This window comes from Sceloporus undulatus, chromosome 3 (genome assembly GCF_019175285.1).
Source record: "Sceloporus undulatus isolate JIND9_A2432 ecotype Alabama chromosome 3, SceUnd_v1.1, whole genome shotgun sequence".
NCBI classification, from domain to species: domain Eukaryota; kingdom Metazoa; phylum Chordata; class Lepidosauria; order Squamata; family Phrynosomatidae; genus Sceloporus; species Sceloporus undulatus.
This window is the reverse complement of record NC_056524.1, coordinates 8,395,754-8,415,378: the sequence shown is the minus strand read 5'-3', so window position 1 is coordinate 8,415,378 and position 19,625 is coordinate 8,395,754. Positions and strand designations below refer to the sequence as shown.

The following is a 19,625-nucleotide window of genomic DNA, read 5'->3' as shown; positions in this document are numbered from 1 at the left end:
TGCCTCACCAAACTATAAACCCCAAGATTGCATAGGATGCAACCATGGCAATTGAAATAGAATGATAATGCTATAATATCTATAATATGTAGTATGAAAGGGACCTTAGTGACCAATAGTCCTGTCTGGAGGCCAGCCTACCCTCCTGTAGAAGCTCACAGTCAAGGAGTTTCCATAAGAAGGTTCACCCTGAGAACTGCCCTGAATAGTGATGTTCTAACTGGCAGTAACTAAGCCTTAGCAGAGATATTCCCAGCTATTAGAATGGAAAGACAAATGTACCAAGCTATGATACCATCAGATGATGGTGGCTGCATCTGCACTGCAGAAATCATGCAATTTGACACCACTTTAACTGCAATGGGTCAGTGCTATGGAATTCTGGGATCTGTAATTTTATGAGACAGCTAGCTTTCTCTGTCCAAGCTCTGGTGCTACACCAAAACTACAAATCTCAGGATTCCTTAACTCTGAGCCATGGCAGTTAAAGCGGTGTCAAACTGCATGATTTCTGCAGTGCAGATGCAGCTGAGGTTTCATGAAAGTGGGACAGCCATCTGAGACATACACTTGGGCCAAACTTGGCCCTCAGTGTAGCCCCAGGGTCCAAGGTTTCTATCTGGACTTACAGTTGGGTTGAGTATTATTTCTTACTTACACAAGCACTTACACAAGCACTAAGAGATACAGTGAATTGGCTAACAGCTCACAATCCTTGAAAGCTGGAGAGGGCTCCTGTATCTTTAATGGTTGTATAGAAGAGGGAATTCCATCAGGTACTGCCTGTTACCTATTTACAGCAATGTATTCAAATCTTTTACTGTAAGCCTCAAGTTGAGTCTCAAGTCCTTGCAAAATACTTTCCAGTCAAGTCTCAAGTCTGGGAGCCAACTTTAATGGGGGGAAAGGAGATGGTGGGGGATAGCTTTCAATAAATGGAAAATCAAGATTTTTATTTTGACATGCACAACTAGGTAAAAAAGAATAAATTATCGTAGGAAATCTGTCAAGACTGCATTTTAGAAAAATGAGGTCTACTAAGCAGCCTGTCCCCTCCACACATTGAATGAGCCTTTTAAAGCTTTACCTAGAAGCAGCAGCAGGCTTTTCGAAAGCTTTAGAAGGATCCTTCCACCTCAAGCTCATTGCCTGTGAATGCGTTACACTACTGAACCAAGGCCAGCAAGTCGATCACTAAATATATATATAAATCACGGGTCGAGTAGAGTCAGTTTGTCATTTATTGCCAAGTCGAGTCCAAGTTGAAGCAACTTGACTCAAGTTGACATCAGTGTAACAACAAGCTATACTTGCTGAAATTCCAACCATTACAGATACAGGAGCCCTCTCCTGTTTTCCATCTGGCGACCCTATAAATGACCTAAAAGTCAGAAATTATTGCAATTATGGCTAGCTGTGTTGCTTTTGTTGTTACCGTTTGATGTCAGGATGCAGAGCTCACAGATTTGCGCAAGGGGAGACAGCACCTGCAGAAGAAAATGGAAGCAGGGCCAATGAGGAAAGAAAGCATTTGTATTTATTTGTTTCAGCTATACACATTTAGCCTTGGTAACAAAAAAGGGGTGGGGAAGGTGGATTTTGCAGAAGGAGTTGAAGGAAGTGCTTTTATTTCCAAGCCAAAGCCCATTCCTAATTGGCCCAGCTGGATTTAAGGAACATTAAGTTGTCTGGCAAATGCTGGGATGGGAGTTTGGGCCCCACCTCGGGAGTCTAATTAAGCTGCAGCAACTGCCGGTCGGGGCTTCGCAAGGGAATTAATTGACTGCTGCGATTTCTGCAACCAGAGAGGAAGGGTCTCTAATCATTGTCTTATGGTCAAGCATTTCAGTATTCAGCCGATCAGCAAAGCTGCATGGGGTGCGTCATTCCAAATCCAGAGTCGGAGAGGGGAGAAGTAAGGCATTGGTGGTGGACCTGTTTTAACCTATAAGAGAAAAATACACATACCAGGATTCCTTATCTCACATACCAAGTGCTATTGATAGCATTTTTCAGGTGATGAGCTCTTCATTGGCTGCCCATGCAAACACCCAGCATTATTAACAGCTTCTGAAGCCAGCCCTGTTTCAAATTCATCTCCTAATAACAAGCTTTTAAGTTACGGCCAGTTTCTTTTCCTTTTCTCCCCCCCCCCCCCTTATTTTTTTAATTAGCACATCTAATTAAACAAGAGAGAGAACTTTGCTTAAAACTTCCTGGCAAGTTAGCTCTTCTGTACAGTTGATTTATATTCCAAGCACCTCTCTTGCACAACAGAACACAAGGAAGCATAATTGGGGTCCCCAAGTGGGTTGCTATCCAAACCGTGACAGAAAAAAGCCTAACAACAAGCCAGCATAATTTCAGCAACGTTGCCATATCATGTACCATCAGGTTTCACAGTGTGTTAGGGCAGGACTGGGGAAGTGTGTGGCCTTTCAGATGTTGTTGGATTGCAGCTCCCATCAACCCAAGCCAACATAGCCATGCTAAGCATACTAGAAGTGAAAGTGCTGAAATGTATGTGGGGCACACTTTGCCCACCCCAGCACTAGGACCATGTGTCAATGCACTTCCCACCAACACCACCTTATAAAACCTGTGTGTATCCAGGTTTTGATGACTTGACAAGTAGACACACTCAAAAAGGAAGAGAGGTTATTCTTCTTGTTAAAGTGTTTTTCCCCCTCTCTTATCGTACTAGCAGTGCCATGGAAGGCTCTGTGCAGAACAGAAAAGAGAGATGATCTCTGCCTTATTAAAAAGTAAGGTTTCTGGTTAATCAAAACTACCAACTTCATTTAGTGCTGATCAGATTTAATCATGAGATGAAATGTTACTGTTTAGGGGGTCATTCACACTACAGAAATAAACCAATGTGGAACCAGTTTATTTCCACAAAGTTCACACTTGCCCCAACTGCACTTGGTGCAGTTTGCAGGGGGCGACTGGTGCATTTGACACCGGGTCCATTACCACTTCTTTTTTTAAGAACTGCAATGATCTGCATCTCTAATAGTGTGAATAAGCTATCAGATCAATTTGGATTGCACTGCCACCGTTCCAGAAATGGAGGCACCTCGATTTTGATCCAAAATGGTGGCAAGTGGGAACAGTGACCAAGTTTAAATACCCCAGAGAGAATCTGTGGCATAAAAAATAGTGGGAACACTGAACCTATTCTGAATGGGTGCAGAGATGCGGATCTTATCATTACAAAAAAGGAAGTGTGAATGAGCCCTAAGTGGACATCTCTGCTTTCCCCCTGTAGTCCTTCTAAAATGGCAAGGAGGGAGAAAACACAAATCAGTTATAACAGTTCAAATAACCACTGTTATCAATATAAACTCAACCTAGTAATTGCCAAAGACAAAAGACTATTACTGTGATGTCGAAGGCTTTCATGGCCAGCATCCATAGTTTTTTGTGGGTTTTTCGGGCTATGTGGCCATGTTCTGGAAGAGTTTCTTCCTGACATTTCACCAGCATCTGTGGCTGGCATCTTGAAGATGCCAGCCACAGATGCTGGCAAAATGTCAGGAAGAAACTCTTCTAAAACATGGCCACATAGCCCAAAAAACACACAAAAAAAAACTATTACTGTGTTGTTGATGCTAAGATATTTTTCTTTGTGGGCCTCTCCTACCTTATATCTAATTTGCAGAAATTATTTTAGCTACAGAATTTTGCCCTCTGAGCCATTTTCTCCCTCTTCTTACAGACCAAGTGCGAAACAGCTATTACATCGGTGCGGATGGCTCCCTCCGGCTCATGCTGGCGAATGGCATGGAAGTAGCACTGCAGACCGAACCTCACCTACTGGCTGGCACAGTTAACCCTACTGTGGGGAAGAGGAATGTTACTCTTCCCATTGACAACGGTCTTAACCTGGTTGAGTGGAGGCAGCGCAAAGAACAAGCAAGAGGCCAGATCACAGTATTTGGACGCAGGCTGAGGGTGAGTGGAAAAATCAAGCTGTGCCTGCCTTAGAAAGCCCACATGGTGCAGTGGTTTGAGATTTAGACTATGACTCTGGAGACCAGGGTTCGAATCCCTGCTCAACCATGGAAATTCACTGGGTGGTCTTGGGCAAATCACACTTTTTCAACTTCAAAGGAGACCACCTCTGAATAAAACCCATTATAGATTCACCTTTGGGTCACCATAAGTCAGAAATGGATTTAAGGCACAAAACAACAACAAATCTGTGTTAGGATTCATTCTCACATCAGAGTACAATAATTATTTGTTATTCTTAGTAATGGTAATGCCCCTTTTTCAGGTTCCCAGAATTCTGGCCTATAGTTCTAAGAACTGTAGTCCCAAAAAGTGACTATTACCAAGTTCTGTTGTTGTTACCATTTCATTTGGTACTTACAGAATCATAAAGTTGGAAGGGATTCCAAGTCCAATTTCCTACTATGCAGGAACAGACATCTAAAGTAGTCTTGAGAGATCCATCTAATCTCTGCGTAAAGATCTTCAAAGACCGAGGCAGCTGTTGAACAGCTCATACTATCAAGCAGTAATGTATTCAAGTCTTTTACTCCATGTCTCTACCTTCAAGTCTCAAGTCAAGCCTCAAGCCCTTGCAAGATACTTTCAAGTCAAATCTGAAGTTGAGTCTCAAGTCTAGGAGCCAAATTTAACAGCAAAGAAGGAAGTGATGGAGAGATGTGTATGGGGGGGGGGAGTTTTAGTAACTAGAAAATCACAAATTTGTGTACAAAGCTAGGTAAAACAATCCCAGAGGGGAATAGCAAATGCATTAGGCAATGAGCTTGAGGCAGAAGAATCCTTCTAAAGCTCTTGAAAAGCTTTAGAAGGCTCCTCCAATCATCAGTGGGGACAGGCTGCGGAGTAGAATTGAACCCCCACCTCAAACCCATTGCTTAACATTTTTGCTGTTTCTGGATGAAGTTAGTCCAGCAAAATCAGTCGCTAAAAACTGAGAAGTTACGAGTCGAGTCAAGGCAGTACATCATTTATTCCCAAGTCAAGCCAAGTCGATTCATTGAAGTGAGTTGAATCCAGCTGGAGTTTGAGTCAATATCTCTGCTGTGAGGAAATTGTTTTTAATATTCAGATGAAATCTCCTTTCTGGTAATTTGAATCCATTGTTTCCTATCGGAATCTCACTCCATCTTCTTTGTAAAATTCCTTTAGCTACTTAAAGATAGTTACCACACCATCTTCTCTTCTCCAAGCTAAACATGCCCAGCTCACTGCGCTGCTCCTCACCTGTCTTGATTTTTTTTAAAATCATCTCGATCACCCTCTTTCCAATTTGTCAGTACCATTATTATAACATGGTTCCCAGAACTGGACACAGTATTCCACATCAGGTCTAATCAATGCAGAATGGAATGGTACCATGACTTCTCTCTATCTGGACACTGTTCTCCAAGGATGTTGTCATCATTGCATGTCTGGCTATAGGGACACAGCCAGCAGCTTCTCAAATACTGCCTACCTTCTGCCAGCCATTGCATTGCAAGATTATTGCTGTGGATCTTGACTGCTCACAGGATAAAATGGAGTCCTATTAGATGGGAGATGTGGTGTAGTTCCACTTGAGCAGAACTTTCCACTACTTCTCTCCATCCAGTATCTTACAACTATTTTAGTCACCCTGGGAGTTGCACAAGGGTGGACTGAAATGGAATCTTCTTTCTGATGAGAAAACAACCCTCCATGAGGACTTTACTATAGCAAAGTAAGGTGAGAAATGGGGCCATGTCTTGAAGTGTCCTTCATGAACAAGAATTTGAAGACTTGTGGGCTAAACTGCACAAGACATAGCGAGTTCATGGGTGATCTGGCCTTTTGGGGAAGGAATATTCAGGCTGACAGAACTATAAATTTGATTTCTCTAGCATATATGGGATAGAGAGCACAGGGACTTTTCCTTGCGGGAGATTCAAGAAGCATAGGGCTAATGAGGCACAGACTAAGGACTTCTTCCACCAAGAGGCCTCAACAGATGGTGTTATCACTTTGCGCCTCACTACAGAAACATAGCCAGATGCTTCACAAATCTCCACCAGTAGTGTAATGGCTGTCGGAGGCAGCTATCACAGTGACACGGTAGGTACTGAAGAGACATTGTTTATTGCAGAGGGGGGAAAGTAATGCCAGTCTCTGCAGTGATACACACAGACACACAGACAGATGAATTATATTTGCATATGCCACTAACAGGATGCCAACAAAAGAGTGAATTCATACAACCATGGGTGACAGATAAAAACTGCAGAGAGCAACTGCTCTCTGCTTATCTGCATAATATCCATCCTCAGCTAGACGTACATCCAGATAATTGACACGTTTTCAACACAACTGGCATTAGAGTGATTGGGGGGAATGTCCTCTTCCAAATTCCTCTTGATGCTGTTTTTATAGCTTCCTTTGGACACACAGGAACTTCATGAGAATTATCTCTTGTTCTGTAACTGAGCATTAAGCCCAGGTATCACAAGCTATTCTTGGCCAAAGAGGGCAAGGATTTCTCATCTGGGCAGACAGGATCAATAAGACCAGAGCTAAGAAAACTAGCTCTTTTGTTTAGACTACAACTCCCAGAATCTCTAAGCTAGCATGAGCAGAGAAACTACAGAATTGTCACCCAAAACAGTAGTGTTTACACAATATGAATAGGACCAGGCTGACATGGAAGGCTCACAAAAATAGACAGAAGGAGGTAGCATGGCCCCTCACAATTGTCTTCACTCTTTCCATAATTTCCCCAGACTTCTTGACACACTTCTTTGGGCTTTCATGCACCCAGTCCCACCATTTTGCAGGCTTGCAAACACCTTGAAATAGCCTTGCCAGCTTTCCTATATTTCTGTACCTCTAATTGGTCCTCTGCCTGTTACAGATTGATCGCCTTGCTCTTCAGCTGGGTTAAAAATCCATAATGAGCAGTTCTGCTTTGGGCCTTCTCTATATCAAAAAACGTTTGCTCTTAACCCTGCTTTAGATAATGCCAGCTCCTTCACGCAAATGCAGACCTCTAAGTGCATGATGGATAAAGCCACCTCTCACTTGGGGAGTGCAAATGATGCCTTCACAGTTATGGAGCTGCCAGAGTCATTACTTTTGTTTATTTAACCTGGGACATGCAAGCGAAGGCTTGCCTCAATATTTCGTCCAGCATCTGCCAGCAAGAGAGCCGCCATGGTTGTCACAATGACAGATTGTACCATTGTGCCCACAGAGATTCATTGCCAACTGTTAAGCCACTGCTTGGCTAATTGGAGCATCCTAACCTTATCGCTCTGCACCTCCAAAGCCAGGCTTCAAGCAACTTATTTAGCTTCTTTTGCCACAAAAATATAACCATACCACGTGCCTTGTGGTGTTTATTTAGCCAGGCAATTGTGGTTCATTATTCCTAAAGCATAAGCACTTACTACAAGATGTTTTGGGGCTCTCAGTGTAGATTCTGTGATACAAATCTCCATTTTCCCCCTCTCAGGCATGATAGCTCGCATTGCTGCCCAAGTGGGCCATTCTTTGTGTCGCACTACAGCTACATTCACACTGCAGAAATAATGCAGTTTGACCCCACTTTAACTGCCATGGTTCAGTGCTACAGAATTCCAGGAGTGGTTGTTTTGTGAGACTTTGAGCCGTCTCTGTCAGAGAGCTCTGGTGCCACAACAAGGATTCTGTAGCCCTGAGCCATGGCAGTTAAAATGGGGATTATTTCTGCAGTGCACATGCAGACTAAGCCATAGGTCCTTTCAGCAGCTGAGTGCAAAAGGAAATGCATAGGCATTAAAAAAGGAAATAATGTTTTTATTTTCCTGTCTGGAAACCTTCATGGTGAGGGAGAGTGTGATACAGCACTGGGTTCTGTCTTTAAATGTGTGAGTTCTCACAAAATGGCTTGTAGAGTTTTGCCAGGTTTTCCTGGTTGTTATTGCCTCCACATCAATTTGTCCCATTCTTTTGGGTGTCAGTTTGTAGAGGTTTTTTTTAATCAGCACTAGGGCTCTTCCAAAAGATTTCTTAAAGTTTGCTGAGACAAACTGATAGTGTGAAGGGCGATTTTCTTCTCCTTAAAAAGAAAAGAGTTATAGTGATATAGTGCAAAAGAGGAATTTTTAGAATTTTAGATTATTTTTAAGGATGCATCTACACTGTAGAAATAGTGCTGTTTGACACCACTATAACTGCAATGGCTCCATCCTACAGAATCCTGGGTTTTTCTAGTTTTTTGAGGCACCAGCACTCTTTGGCAGAAAACACTAAAGTCCTTATAAAACTGAATCCCAGGATTCCATAGTATGGAGCTACGGGGCTTAAAGTGGTGTCAGTGTAGATGCACCTTTATCTCTCGCTCTGTGTGTGTACTGTTCAAGCCATTGTTGCACGTGTTATAAACCACTTACTGAATCTATTTGTGTAATTGTTATAAACCACTTAATGAATCTATCTGGGGGACTGAGCTGTGTGTTTTAATTACTGTTTTACTTTTCTTCTTCATTTATTATTTTTCTTCCTAAAAATCTACAGTATTTATCACCTTCCTCAGAAAAACTGGTTAGTTGTTTTAAAATGTGACTAATATTTTACCCTCTCAGGCTTTCACGTTCTTATTCTTGTCCTGTTTCTGTTGAAGGTTCACAACAGAAATTTGCTGTCCCTTGACTTCGATCGTGTGACAAGGACAGAGAAGATCTATGATGACCATCGCAAATTCACCCTGAGGATCCTGTATGACCAGGCTGGCCGGCCCAGTCTTTGGTCTCCGAGCAGCCGGCTGAATGGTGTGAATGTCACATATTCCTCTGGAGGGCATATTGCTGGGATCCAAAGGGGAACCATGTCAGAAAGGATGGAATATGACCAATCTGGAAGGATTACATCCCGAATTTTTGCTGATGGCAAATCGTGGAGCTACACCTATTTAGAGAAGGTGAATGGCACTTCTGAAAAATATTCTGAAAAACTGGTACTTATGCTCCATCTGTTCCAGTTTGGCAGATAGTCCCAATTAATCCTTTGTCATCTCATTTTTCTAGCTGCTTTTAAAATGTCCCAGTTTCTGTCACCTCCTCCCACTTTCTCCTGTGTCCTCAGCTTACTTCAGTTGCTGCAAAGTAAGTTCAGGTGCAAAAGTAATTTGTACTCCATTTATTCAGCAAGGGGGAAACAGAGGAGGGGAGCAGAATCTTTCCCTTCCCTGTAGACCCAAGCAAAAGCAAACTGCTGCAGCGTCTTCTAGCTTATGTGTTCTTCCTCATTAATAACCTCTGCCTCCTTAATGTTGCTTGGCCTCATGCGTCTCAGTTTTCATCCATGAAATATTCTCCCCCTATGGAACTTAGAGTACTTTGCAATATAGGTTAAAGCAAAACAGCTAAAACAGTAGACAGTACAAAAGTTTAAACGTATTAAATAATTACAGTCGGCCTTCTGTATCCATGGATTCTTTATCCACAGATTCAAGCATCTACAGCTTGAAAATATTTCAAAAAAGTATAAATTCCAAATAACAAAGCTTGGTTTTGCCATTTTATTTAAAGGACACCATTTTACTATGCCACTGTTCTGTATTTAATAGGACTTAAGTATGCATGGATTTCGGTATCTACGGGGGTCCTGAAACCAAAACCCAGCGGATAATAAGGGCGCCCACTGTAATTCAAATGAAATATTAATTTGAAACAATTTAAAATACCTTAAGCACATTTTTTTAAAAAAAAACACATCCATTGCATAATCTTCTAACTCAACCATTTAACGGCTGAAGACTAAATAGAAAGGTCTTTGCTTGCTGGTGACAAGAGAGAAGAGAGGGGATCAGCTGAGACTCCCTTGGGAGAGAGTTACTGAAGTACTGAGAAGGCTTTTTCCTGTGTTCTCATCAGCTGAGCTGGTGAGAGGGTAGTGGGATGGAGAGAAAGCCCCCCACCCATGTAAAGATTAGAAGATTCAGACAGGTTCATATGGGGAGAGAAAAGCTTTCCAATAGTCTAGACCTAAGCCATATAGGACTTTATTGGCCATAACCAGCACTTTAATCTCAGAGTTGATTTGTAATAGTATCAAGAGGATTCTGGTCATGATTGTAGTGAGCATCAGTCATATCCTGCACAAGCTAGAAAGATAGAATTTGTCTGCCAGTAAATCTGTGTATTCTTAATTTTGAGTGGACTAATTTCCCCCTTCTTCTAGCTTTTTGGATAATTCATTGTCACCAATAGATTATCAGTGAACTGCACATTCATTGAGTTAATATGAATCTGGGAAAATGTGCTTGTTTCAGAATCTAGATTTATTGCTTCAGTGAAATTTTAAGGCAAGAGCATAGGAAGGAGAATAAAAATGCCAGAGTCTAGAAGACATTTTTCAATGCTCAAAAAACCAGGGAGATATTTCTAGCTGTGTAACTACAGGAGGGGGCAAAAAGAGGGCATTCCCCAGCCAAACAAGAATTCTGTCCTGCAAAATGAAATTTGCCTTCAGTCTCCCAATTTAAGACATAGGAGTAATGTAAAATGTAGCATTTAGAAATATAGTGCGCCCACGTTATACGCGGCCGCGCTGTACTCGGCTTCCAGCTGGGAGCCGCTCCGGAAAAGCTTCTTCAACGCCCCGGAAGGAACAATGGGGTGCACGCCAGTGGGGCATACTCCAAAACACGCCAGGTGCGAGCCACGGGCATGAGCCCCATTGTTTCCAATGAAGCTTGAGCTTACTCAGAACTTCCATTACGCGGCGGGGTCTGGAATGGATCTCCCACGTAAGGGAAGGGCCAACTGTACAGTTTAGGCATCCAAAGAAAAGGGTCAAGCAGAGTGACCAAGGGAATGCTGACACAGCACAGAGAAGAGTTTCAGGTGTGAATGCTTTTCAGCATCTCGGAAATGCTGGAAATTTGGGAACTGAAGAAAAATTTCATGGGGGGAATACAATCACTATATGGAAAGCAAGTGCCCTCATTTTGCCCCCTCCCTGGATATGTTTCCACCCTTTTTAGTTCCATAAACCGGGGGGAAATGGAAATTGTCAAAGATTACAAGATGTTGTAATGACTGGAAGTCACTTTTGTAGTTACAAATGCATATCCCAAAGTTATGGACTCCTAACTAATTTGTATTCATGGTCTGTGAGGACTTTGTCCCACCACAATATTGCTAGTTTAAGAATGGAAGCTTACCAGTTTGGCACCAATTCTTATCACACTTTTCCCCACAATGCTCTATGGTCATGTGAAATTTTCCAAATGCCAAATTTGGCCAAATGCCACTTTCCAGGAGGAAGTGGGGGGGGGAGCGATTGCAGCCACCAGCTTTCTCCCGTGTGAATATGCACACAACTGGCTTTGAGAGGCAATTGCCAGCTGCGATCATTCCTCCTCCACCCCTCCCAAAGTATGGAGGTTCATGCAGCAGTCCCACACAAGCAATCATGGTCACTGACCACCTCCTGAAGCCGGTTGCTTTGGGAAGCTGTTGTGGGCAGTAGCTGCTGTGTGGGAAGGAGGAGAGGGGGAGCAGAATACAGCCACTCACACCATGTGACTGCCTGAGAAGTGAAACTGCAGCACAGCGGAAGGAACCTATCAGAGAAAAGCAGTAATGGAATAGCAGTGAGACTGAGAGCCTGTTGATGGGTTTTGCCTGTCCATTAGAAGGTGCAAGGCAACAGCAGGACAGACACTATGTCATGTGAGATGTACTGGCCAAAGATACTTTTATCCTGTTGAAAATTCATCTTTTAGCCTTGTGTGATAATGTCCTGAGTATTTGCAATCCTGCTTTACAGCTGCTGTGAATGGTGGAGGTCTGTTCTCTTGGCAAACAGGGCACAGCATTCGGATATTTCCATATACTCCTGCCAGCAATCTCCAGTGTGAAGAGGAATTGCAACAGGAATCTTGCTTCTGATTGTCGCACCAGAAATTGTTTGCTATGTTGGATGTCAGTCTGCTGTGTCTCAACTGACAGGAGAAAAGAGATCTATTGTTTGATGGCAAGTAAAGCAGGATGGTGGAGGGGTCATGCCAGGAGATATTATATTTAATTAAGGCCCAAACACTGGCCAAATAAGCCACTTTGGGTGTGTGGTGTTCAAACAACGCATGCCTCCAAAGTAGCCAGAGGTTGCCCTGATGCTGCGCTCTGGTCCAAAGGAGCAGAAAAAAACCCAGCTCCTGGCCATGATGCTTGGAACCTGCGGCAGTAGCCAGCTTTGTGAGCGGGCCATGCACTCGCTGCAGTTCCAACCTAATCATGTCCGAAGTAGCCAGAGACCACTCCTTCCCAGCCATTTGCTCCGCACCTATGTAACGATCAGTGATCTCATGCAGTGTTTTTAAAATGTTCCTGCCTGAAAAGGTTCAGATTTCTAATCAATATAAAATGACCATTTCTAACTATTTTTTTCTCTCCTGATTACAGTCCATGGTACTGCTCCTTCACAGCCAGCGGCAGTATATTTTTGAATTTGATAAGAATGATCGCTTGTCATCCGTGACCATGCCCAACGTAGCCCGACAGACATTGGAAACCATCCGCTCCATTGGCTATTATAGAAACATCTATCGTCCCCCAGAGGGTAATGCTTCGGTCGTTGAGGATTTCAATGAGGAACGGCAGCTCCTGCATACTTATCATTTGGGAACGGGGCGGCGTGTCATCTATAAGTATGGCAAACTGTCAAAACTGGCTGAAATGCTTTATGACACAACCAAAATCAGCTTCACCTATGATGAAACTGCAGGCATGCTGAAGACCATAAACCTGCAAAATGAAGGGTTCACCTGCACCATCCGTTACCGGCAGATTGGACCTCTCATTGATCGGCAGATCTTCCGTTTCACAGAAGAAGGCATGGTGAATGCCCGCTTTGACTACAATTATGATAACAGCTTCCGGGTAACCAGCATGCAAGCCGTGATCAATGAGACCCCATTACCCATTGACCTCTACCGGTATGATGATGTATCAGGTAAAACAGAACAATTTGGCAAATTTGGGGTTATCTATTATGACATCAATCAAATCATCACTACAGCTGTTATGACCCACACTAAGCATTTTGATGCCTACGGTAGGATGAAGGAAGTGCAGTATGAGATATTCAGGTCTCTCATGTATTGGATGACTGTGCAGTATGACAACATGGGGAGAGTAGTGAAAAAAGAATTGAAGGTTGGCCCCTATGCAAACACCACAAGATATTCGTATGAGTATGATGCTGATGGCCAGCTGCAGACTGTGTCAATCAATGAGAAGCCCCTTTGGCGGTACAGTTATGACCTCAATGGGAATCTCCATTTGCTGAGTCCTGGCAACAGTGCCCGCCTCACTCCACTGAGATATGATCTCAGGGACAGGATTACAAGATTAGGTGATGTGCAGTATAAAATGGATGAAGATGGCTTCTTGAGACAAAGGGGAAATGACATTTTTGAGTACAATTCTGCTGGGCTGCTCATCAAGGCATACAACAAAGCCAGCAGCTGGAGTGTAAAATATCGTTATGATGGACTTGGAAGAAGGGTTTCAAGCAAAACCATCCATGGCCATCATTTGCAGTTTTTTTATGCAGATCTCACCAACCCCACCAAAGTCACCCATCTGTACAATCACTCCAGTTCTGAGATAACATCCCTCTATTATGACCTTCAAGGCCATCTCTTTGCCATGGAGTTAAGCAGTGGAGATGAATTTTACATTGCTTGTGACAATATTGGGACTCCTTTGGCTGTCTTCAGTGGAACAGGCTTGATGATCAAGCAGATCCTGTACACCGCTTATGGAGAGATCTATATGGACACTAACCCAAACTTTCAAATCATAATTGGCTACCATGGAGGCCTGTATGACCCCCTCACCAAGCTCATACATATGGGGAAAAGAGACTATGATGTTCTAGCCGGCCGATGGACCAGCCCAGACCATGACATTTGGAAACGTCTAAGCAGCAACAACATAATGCCTTTCAATCTTTACATGTTCAAGAATAACAACCCTATTAGTAACTCTCAGGATATCAAGTGCTATATGACAGGTAACATGCATTATTGGACAATTGTCCATCTGTCAGACATTGATTGTTGTTGTTGTGTGCCTTCAAGTTGTCTCCGACCCATGGCAGCCCTAGGGTGAACCTATCACAAGATTTTCTGGGGCTGAGAGTGACTTATCCAGGGTCACCCAGTAGGTTTCTATGGCTGAGTGGGGACTCTAACCTGATCTCCAGATTCATAGTCCAGTACTCAAACCACTACACCACATTGATACAAGGGATCTTTTGCATGTAAAGCATGTGCTTCACCACCGAGTTTTATTGCTTATCTGTAGAATGGGAACTACATTTCAGTACAATTAGCTTACAGTTGTAAACCGCTTAGACACTGCTTAGGCGGTATGAAGCGGTATATAAATGAAGCTTGTTTGTTTTTTTGTTTACATGCATTGCATGACTGAGTTTCTGAGTCCCACCTCTGGCATTTCCAGTTAAGAGCAGCAGAGATCAACTGTTGAGAAATACCTCTTTCTGCCTGTAACCTCAAGAGCCACTGCCACTCAGAAGGGGAAATGTTTAACTATTTTAAGGTTCACAAATGGAGCCTGATAATAGACTGAAAGCAACAACTTATTTAATGATGCAGTGTTGAGTGGACCTTGGCTTAGAAGCCAAAGTGATTAAACCAGCTTTGTATAGAATAAGCAGTTAAGTCAACTTTATATAGAATGCTTACAGAAACATGCAGTGGCAGGAACTGGCCAAGATAAAACGATACAAAGGGTTCTTGTAGCACCTTTGAAATTGAGAGAAAGAAAGTGATAGCATAAGCATTTGGAGACTAAGTCTGCTGCATCAGATGATCAGATGAAGTGGATTTAGGAGATTACTACATGCAGCTTTTAAACAACAATTAGAATTGGGAGGGAAAGTGCCTTTGGCAATACTTATTGCACTATGTCACCTCCAACACCTCCTGTCTCTCCAAAGCATGGTTAGAGCTTTCTTATTTTTTTTATAAAGCGCCGTAAATCTTTCATTTTCATTGACATGGAAAACCCATCAATAAACTCCCAACTGTGCTGTAGTCCCTTTAGTCCTCAGCTGCAAAATGTCACTGCTGTCTCCTTCTCTCCCTTTGTCTCCCTTCTCCCTTGCTATTTCCAAGCAGGCTGATTCTATTTACGGTTTTTTCTATTTTTTTTTAAATTTAAATCACAGTAGGTTGTTGTTGTTGTTGTTGTTGTTGTTAACCACCCTCGAGTCGATCCCAACTTCTGACAACCCTGTGGATAAAACATCCCCAAAGATCCTTGTCCTCCACTGCTCTGCTTAGGTCCTGCAAATTCATACCCGTGACCTCCCTAATAGAGTCTATTCATCTGGCATGTGGTCTTCCTTTCTTTCTACGTCTTTCCACCTTTCCTGGCTTTATTATTTCTAATGATTCCAATGATATGTCCAAAGAACAACAGCCTCAACTAGATCATCATCTTGGCTTCCAGGGAGATTCAGCCTTGATCATCACAGTAGCAGAACTCAAAATTGCAAAATAAATAAATAAAAGTAGAAAATAAAGGAAATGCGAACAAAATTTGAAAAACCCCAAAAGGCCAGAGCTAGGGCTGGGAGGCATGATTGAGGGGAGTGCAGAAGAGACGCAATGGCAGAAACAGCCCCAGTTGTGCAATTGCAGAGATGTGTGATAATGACTGCTCTCAAACCCGTATATTTCCATTTTTGTTAACTAACAAAATTATAATGATAAACTGGGCTCGCGTGGTAAGGTCTTTTCATCTACAAAAGCTTATGCTCCCAACTTCTTTCTCTCAGTCAGTCTCAAAGGTGTGACAAAATCACTTTGCATACTGATCCAGGTTAATACAGCTATGTCTTTGAATACCAACAAAAAACTATGACCAATAAGGAACCAGCACTGTTCCAATGATGTACATCACAGCTGTGCTTTATATCTTATCTCAGTGTCTTAGATGTTATTGTATCAGCAGAACATGTCAGGATGTTTTGAGACATGGCTAAGAATGTTTTGTACATGTTTAAATAATTTGAAATCGTTAGAACCTTAAAATATTCATACCGTTTTCTTCAACAGCTCCATCGCACAAGGCCTTATGGTCACCTTGGCTGCATCCGTACTGCAGAAATAATTCAGGTGGACACCACTTTAACTTCCATGGTTCAATACTAGGAATTCTGGAACTGTAGTTTTGTGAGATTTTAGCCTTTTCTGTCAGAGAACTGGTGCTACAACAAAAACATTTCTCAGAATTCTATAGAACAGAGTCATGGCAGTTAAACAAGTGTCAAACTGCATATTTCTGCAGTGTGAATGCAGTTTTTCTGACAGTCCCCTTCACTAGGCTGCATGGACAAGAAATCTGGTATAATGCAGCTTCCTGTGTCCTAGTCATATTACCTACCATATTATCTTTCAATGCACCACAATACTAAAGTGGTACTCAAACTTTACCCTTGGGACCCCTTTTTATACAACATGCAGATTGCACCCCCCCCCACTTGACATAGTATATGAATTAACATGTGTTTATTTGTGGTGCAAATTTACATTGCTCATTCGTGTATATTCATATTTCTTCTTCGTGGTCTCTGCGAACACACAAATGGGTTATTTCGGCGCATGCGCAGCAAACTCGGAAACTTCTAGAATTCTGGGCAGAAAGTCATGTACCTTTCTGCAGTCTCTTTGCAACTTTTGGCGGTAGCCCCGCCCATCCCGTATAAAGGCCCCTGGTGGTCCGCCCTTCTTCAGTTCTTCATTCCGCCGCGCTAGCAGCTCGAGGAACTTGCTGTTGTTCAGTTCTGAATCTCTGACCAAAGCCTTAAACGGACATTGACCACGGAACGGACTCGACCTCTCTTTGCTTGCCGATTTCAACTTTGTCTAAAGCCTAAGACGGACATTTGACCACGAAACGGACTCGACCTCTCCTTGCTTGCCGATTCCAACCTTGCCTGACTCGACGGATTGACCCGGTCTGGTAACGTTATCAGGCCATGGCTTCCTTCAAACAGCGCCTAAATGCGGGGTTAAAATACCCATGTCAGATGGACATGACAAATGTGCCTATGCCTAGGGGAAGGCCACATTCCCGGAACTGCAGGCATTGTAAGGCCATGACGGCCCAAGCCCTAAAGAATAGAGCCAGAAGCTGAAAGTGTCTCTATATGAAAAGGCCTTCTCACCCGCCTCAACGGGGACGATTCAAATCGAAGCCGGAAAAACCTTCAAAAAGGCCCCATGGAGAAAAGCAAAAACCCTCCAAGGCGCCTAAAGATGGCCTCGAGCCAGGAAGGCTAGGTCAGTGTCTCCGCCACCTAAGACCAGACGCAAGGGCCCCCCGAGTACTGTGTTGGTGCCCCCACCGGAGTCACGGCCGGTGCCAACTCCGACCCAGAGCTCGCCTCGCTTCAGCCCCACCACTCGAGCCGAGAATCTTGATCCATCACATCTCTCTGTTCAGGATAGAGACTTGGAGATAGTCAATCTCGGCGATTCGTCCCAGCCGAAGGAGAAATCCCGGACCGGATGTTCAAACATCACCGCAGAGACAGAAGCGCTCCCGGTCACCATCCGTGCCAGGCAGGATAGGACCTCACCATCCCGTCTAGACGGGAACAGAGCCTCACCATCCCGTCCCACACGGGATAGACCACGACTGTACAGAAGATAGAGCCACGCTAGGAACTGAAGCTGCAAGGCCCTGGAGGAATCGTCGTGCCAGCCCCCCTACGGAGGACTATCAACCGGACAGGGCATTATTTGATACCTACCCGGACTTGATTTATGATTACCATACGGCCAGTACCTGTTACCAGTAGACGCAGATCACCTCCGCGCAACGTCCCAGGTCCACAAGAGTGAACCTAACTCTCCTCGACACCGGGACACATTAGAGACAGTCACACGCGCCCGCTTCGAGAGACCCATCACCATTGAGCCACAGAGATAGTAGATCTCCTTCCGCTTCACGCTCTCATTCTGTTTCTCCATCTGTCCAGCTATATGCAGAACAATCCCGCTTGGGGAACCAGATGCCCCCTCGCCTACGATGACTTCCGCTCCTTTTCTGATAAAGTAATCAGAATGGCGGACCCTCAAACTTGAGGTTGCTCACCTGAAGAGGAGGCTCTCGACCCGGTGGAACTTCGGATCACGGCTGTGCTCCCGCCCACCACCTGGCATTTCTTCCATCCTGGAGAAGATTGCCAAGAGGTCATGGGATACACCGGCATCCATCCCTCTACTTCCAGAAAGATTGAAAACCTCTACAGGGTCACCCCTTCAGGACCGTCTTGGTGTTTACCACCAAGACCCGACGGCCATTGTGGAAGGCTCACAAACTTCCTTTGCAGCTCGTCCCTCCTCATCCCCCATGGATAAGGAGAGTAGAAAAATCGACGGCCTGGCGAAGAAGTTTTATGCCTCCGCTGCTTTGGACATAAAAATTGCCAACTACCCAGCGTGCATGGGGGCATATGTTTAACCTCTTATGGAAAAAATGGACCCTACATCAGTGAGCTTCCTGATAATACGAAGAGGATTATGTCCGCCATCCGGAACAAGGTCCACTCGTGGGAGGTCAGCAAATAAATCAGCACGACACTCAACCGATTGCTCTTCCAAGATCCTCCTGGATCGGTAGCTCTTCGCCGATATGCCTGGCTCCGTTCCCAGATTTGACCCCCCAGGCCAAAGCGGCCATAGAGGACATGCCATTTGATAATTCTGGCCTGTTTAATAAAGAGACAGATGAGAAGTTAAGTTTTCATTACAGAATGAAAACAGCTGCCAGAAAACACGGCATGTCAGCCTCATCCTCCAGACCGACCAAGCAACGGTACAGTGGCCAACGGAATGGTCCACCACAGGCAGCAACGCTTCCACCATCCCGAGAGACAGTTCCAGCCCCAAGATTCCTCACGCCAGGGCAGACGCTCCAGGTCTCCTCTCCCTCCCAACAAGACCGTCGCCAGCCGCCTCAAAGCTGTTACCAACCGGTTATAAGAAAAAAGATGCTAGGGGCAAAAAGAGATTCTGAAGCCCCCTAGCGCACTTCGTCATCTCCCACACAGATGGTTTGCAGCCCTTCTATAACACCTGGGCATCCACTCAACAGACCCCTGGGTCCTAAATATAGTCCGAAGGGTTATGCCCTGGAGTTCTCTAAGCTCCCTGCCACCGGAGCTACATTACCACCGAACCCTCGGACACCCTTCTCGACGAAGGTGCCCCTCTTGGACAAGGGGCTATCGAGCCTGTTCAACCTTCCCAGGCCGATACTGCTTTTTTTCTAAATACTTCATTGTCCCTAAAAAACCTGAGGGCTAGGCCGATTTTGGACTTACGCGCCCTAAACACCTTCACAGCTTATAGACGCTTCAGGATGGTAACTCTTGCTCTATTCTGCCACTCTTGCAGAAAGATGCCTGGTTCACACACGCTGGACCTGAAGGACGCCTATTTTCACATTGCAATACAGAGCGACCACCGCAGATTCCTTGCCTTCACCGTTGGACCAGATTTCTTTCAATACAAGGTCCTTCCGTTCGGTCTGTCTTCAGCACCAAGGGCTTCACGAGTGTAGGCTCCTGTC

General features: G+C 44.1%; 1 protein-coding gene across 11 annotated transcripts in view; it reads left to right on the top strand.

Moving 5' to 3' along the window:
- The window catches only part of TENM4 (teneurin transmembrane protein 4), an 840,211-nt gene that overhangs the window by 797,099 nt on the left and 23,487 nt on the right, over positions 1 to 19,625 (top strand). For all 11 annotated transcript variants that reach the window (XM_042456125.1, XM_042456124.1, XM_042456133.1 and 8 more), the window contains 3 exons: positions 3,722 to 3,957; positions 8,630 to 8,926; positions 12,417 to 14,031. In XM_042456125.1, coding sequence (XP_042312059.1) covers positions 3,722 to 3,957; positions 8,630 to 8,926; positions 12,417 to 14,031 — 2,148 coding nt within the window. The remainder of the gene's footprint in view (positions 1 to 3,721; positions 3,958 to 8,629; positions 8,927 to 12,416; positions 14,032 to 19,625) is intronic.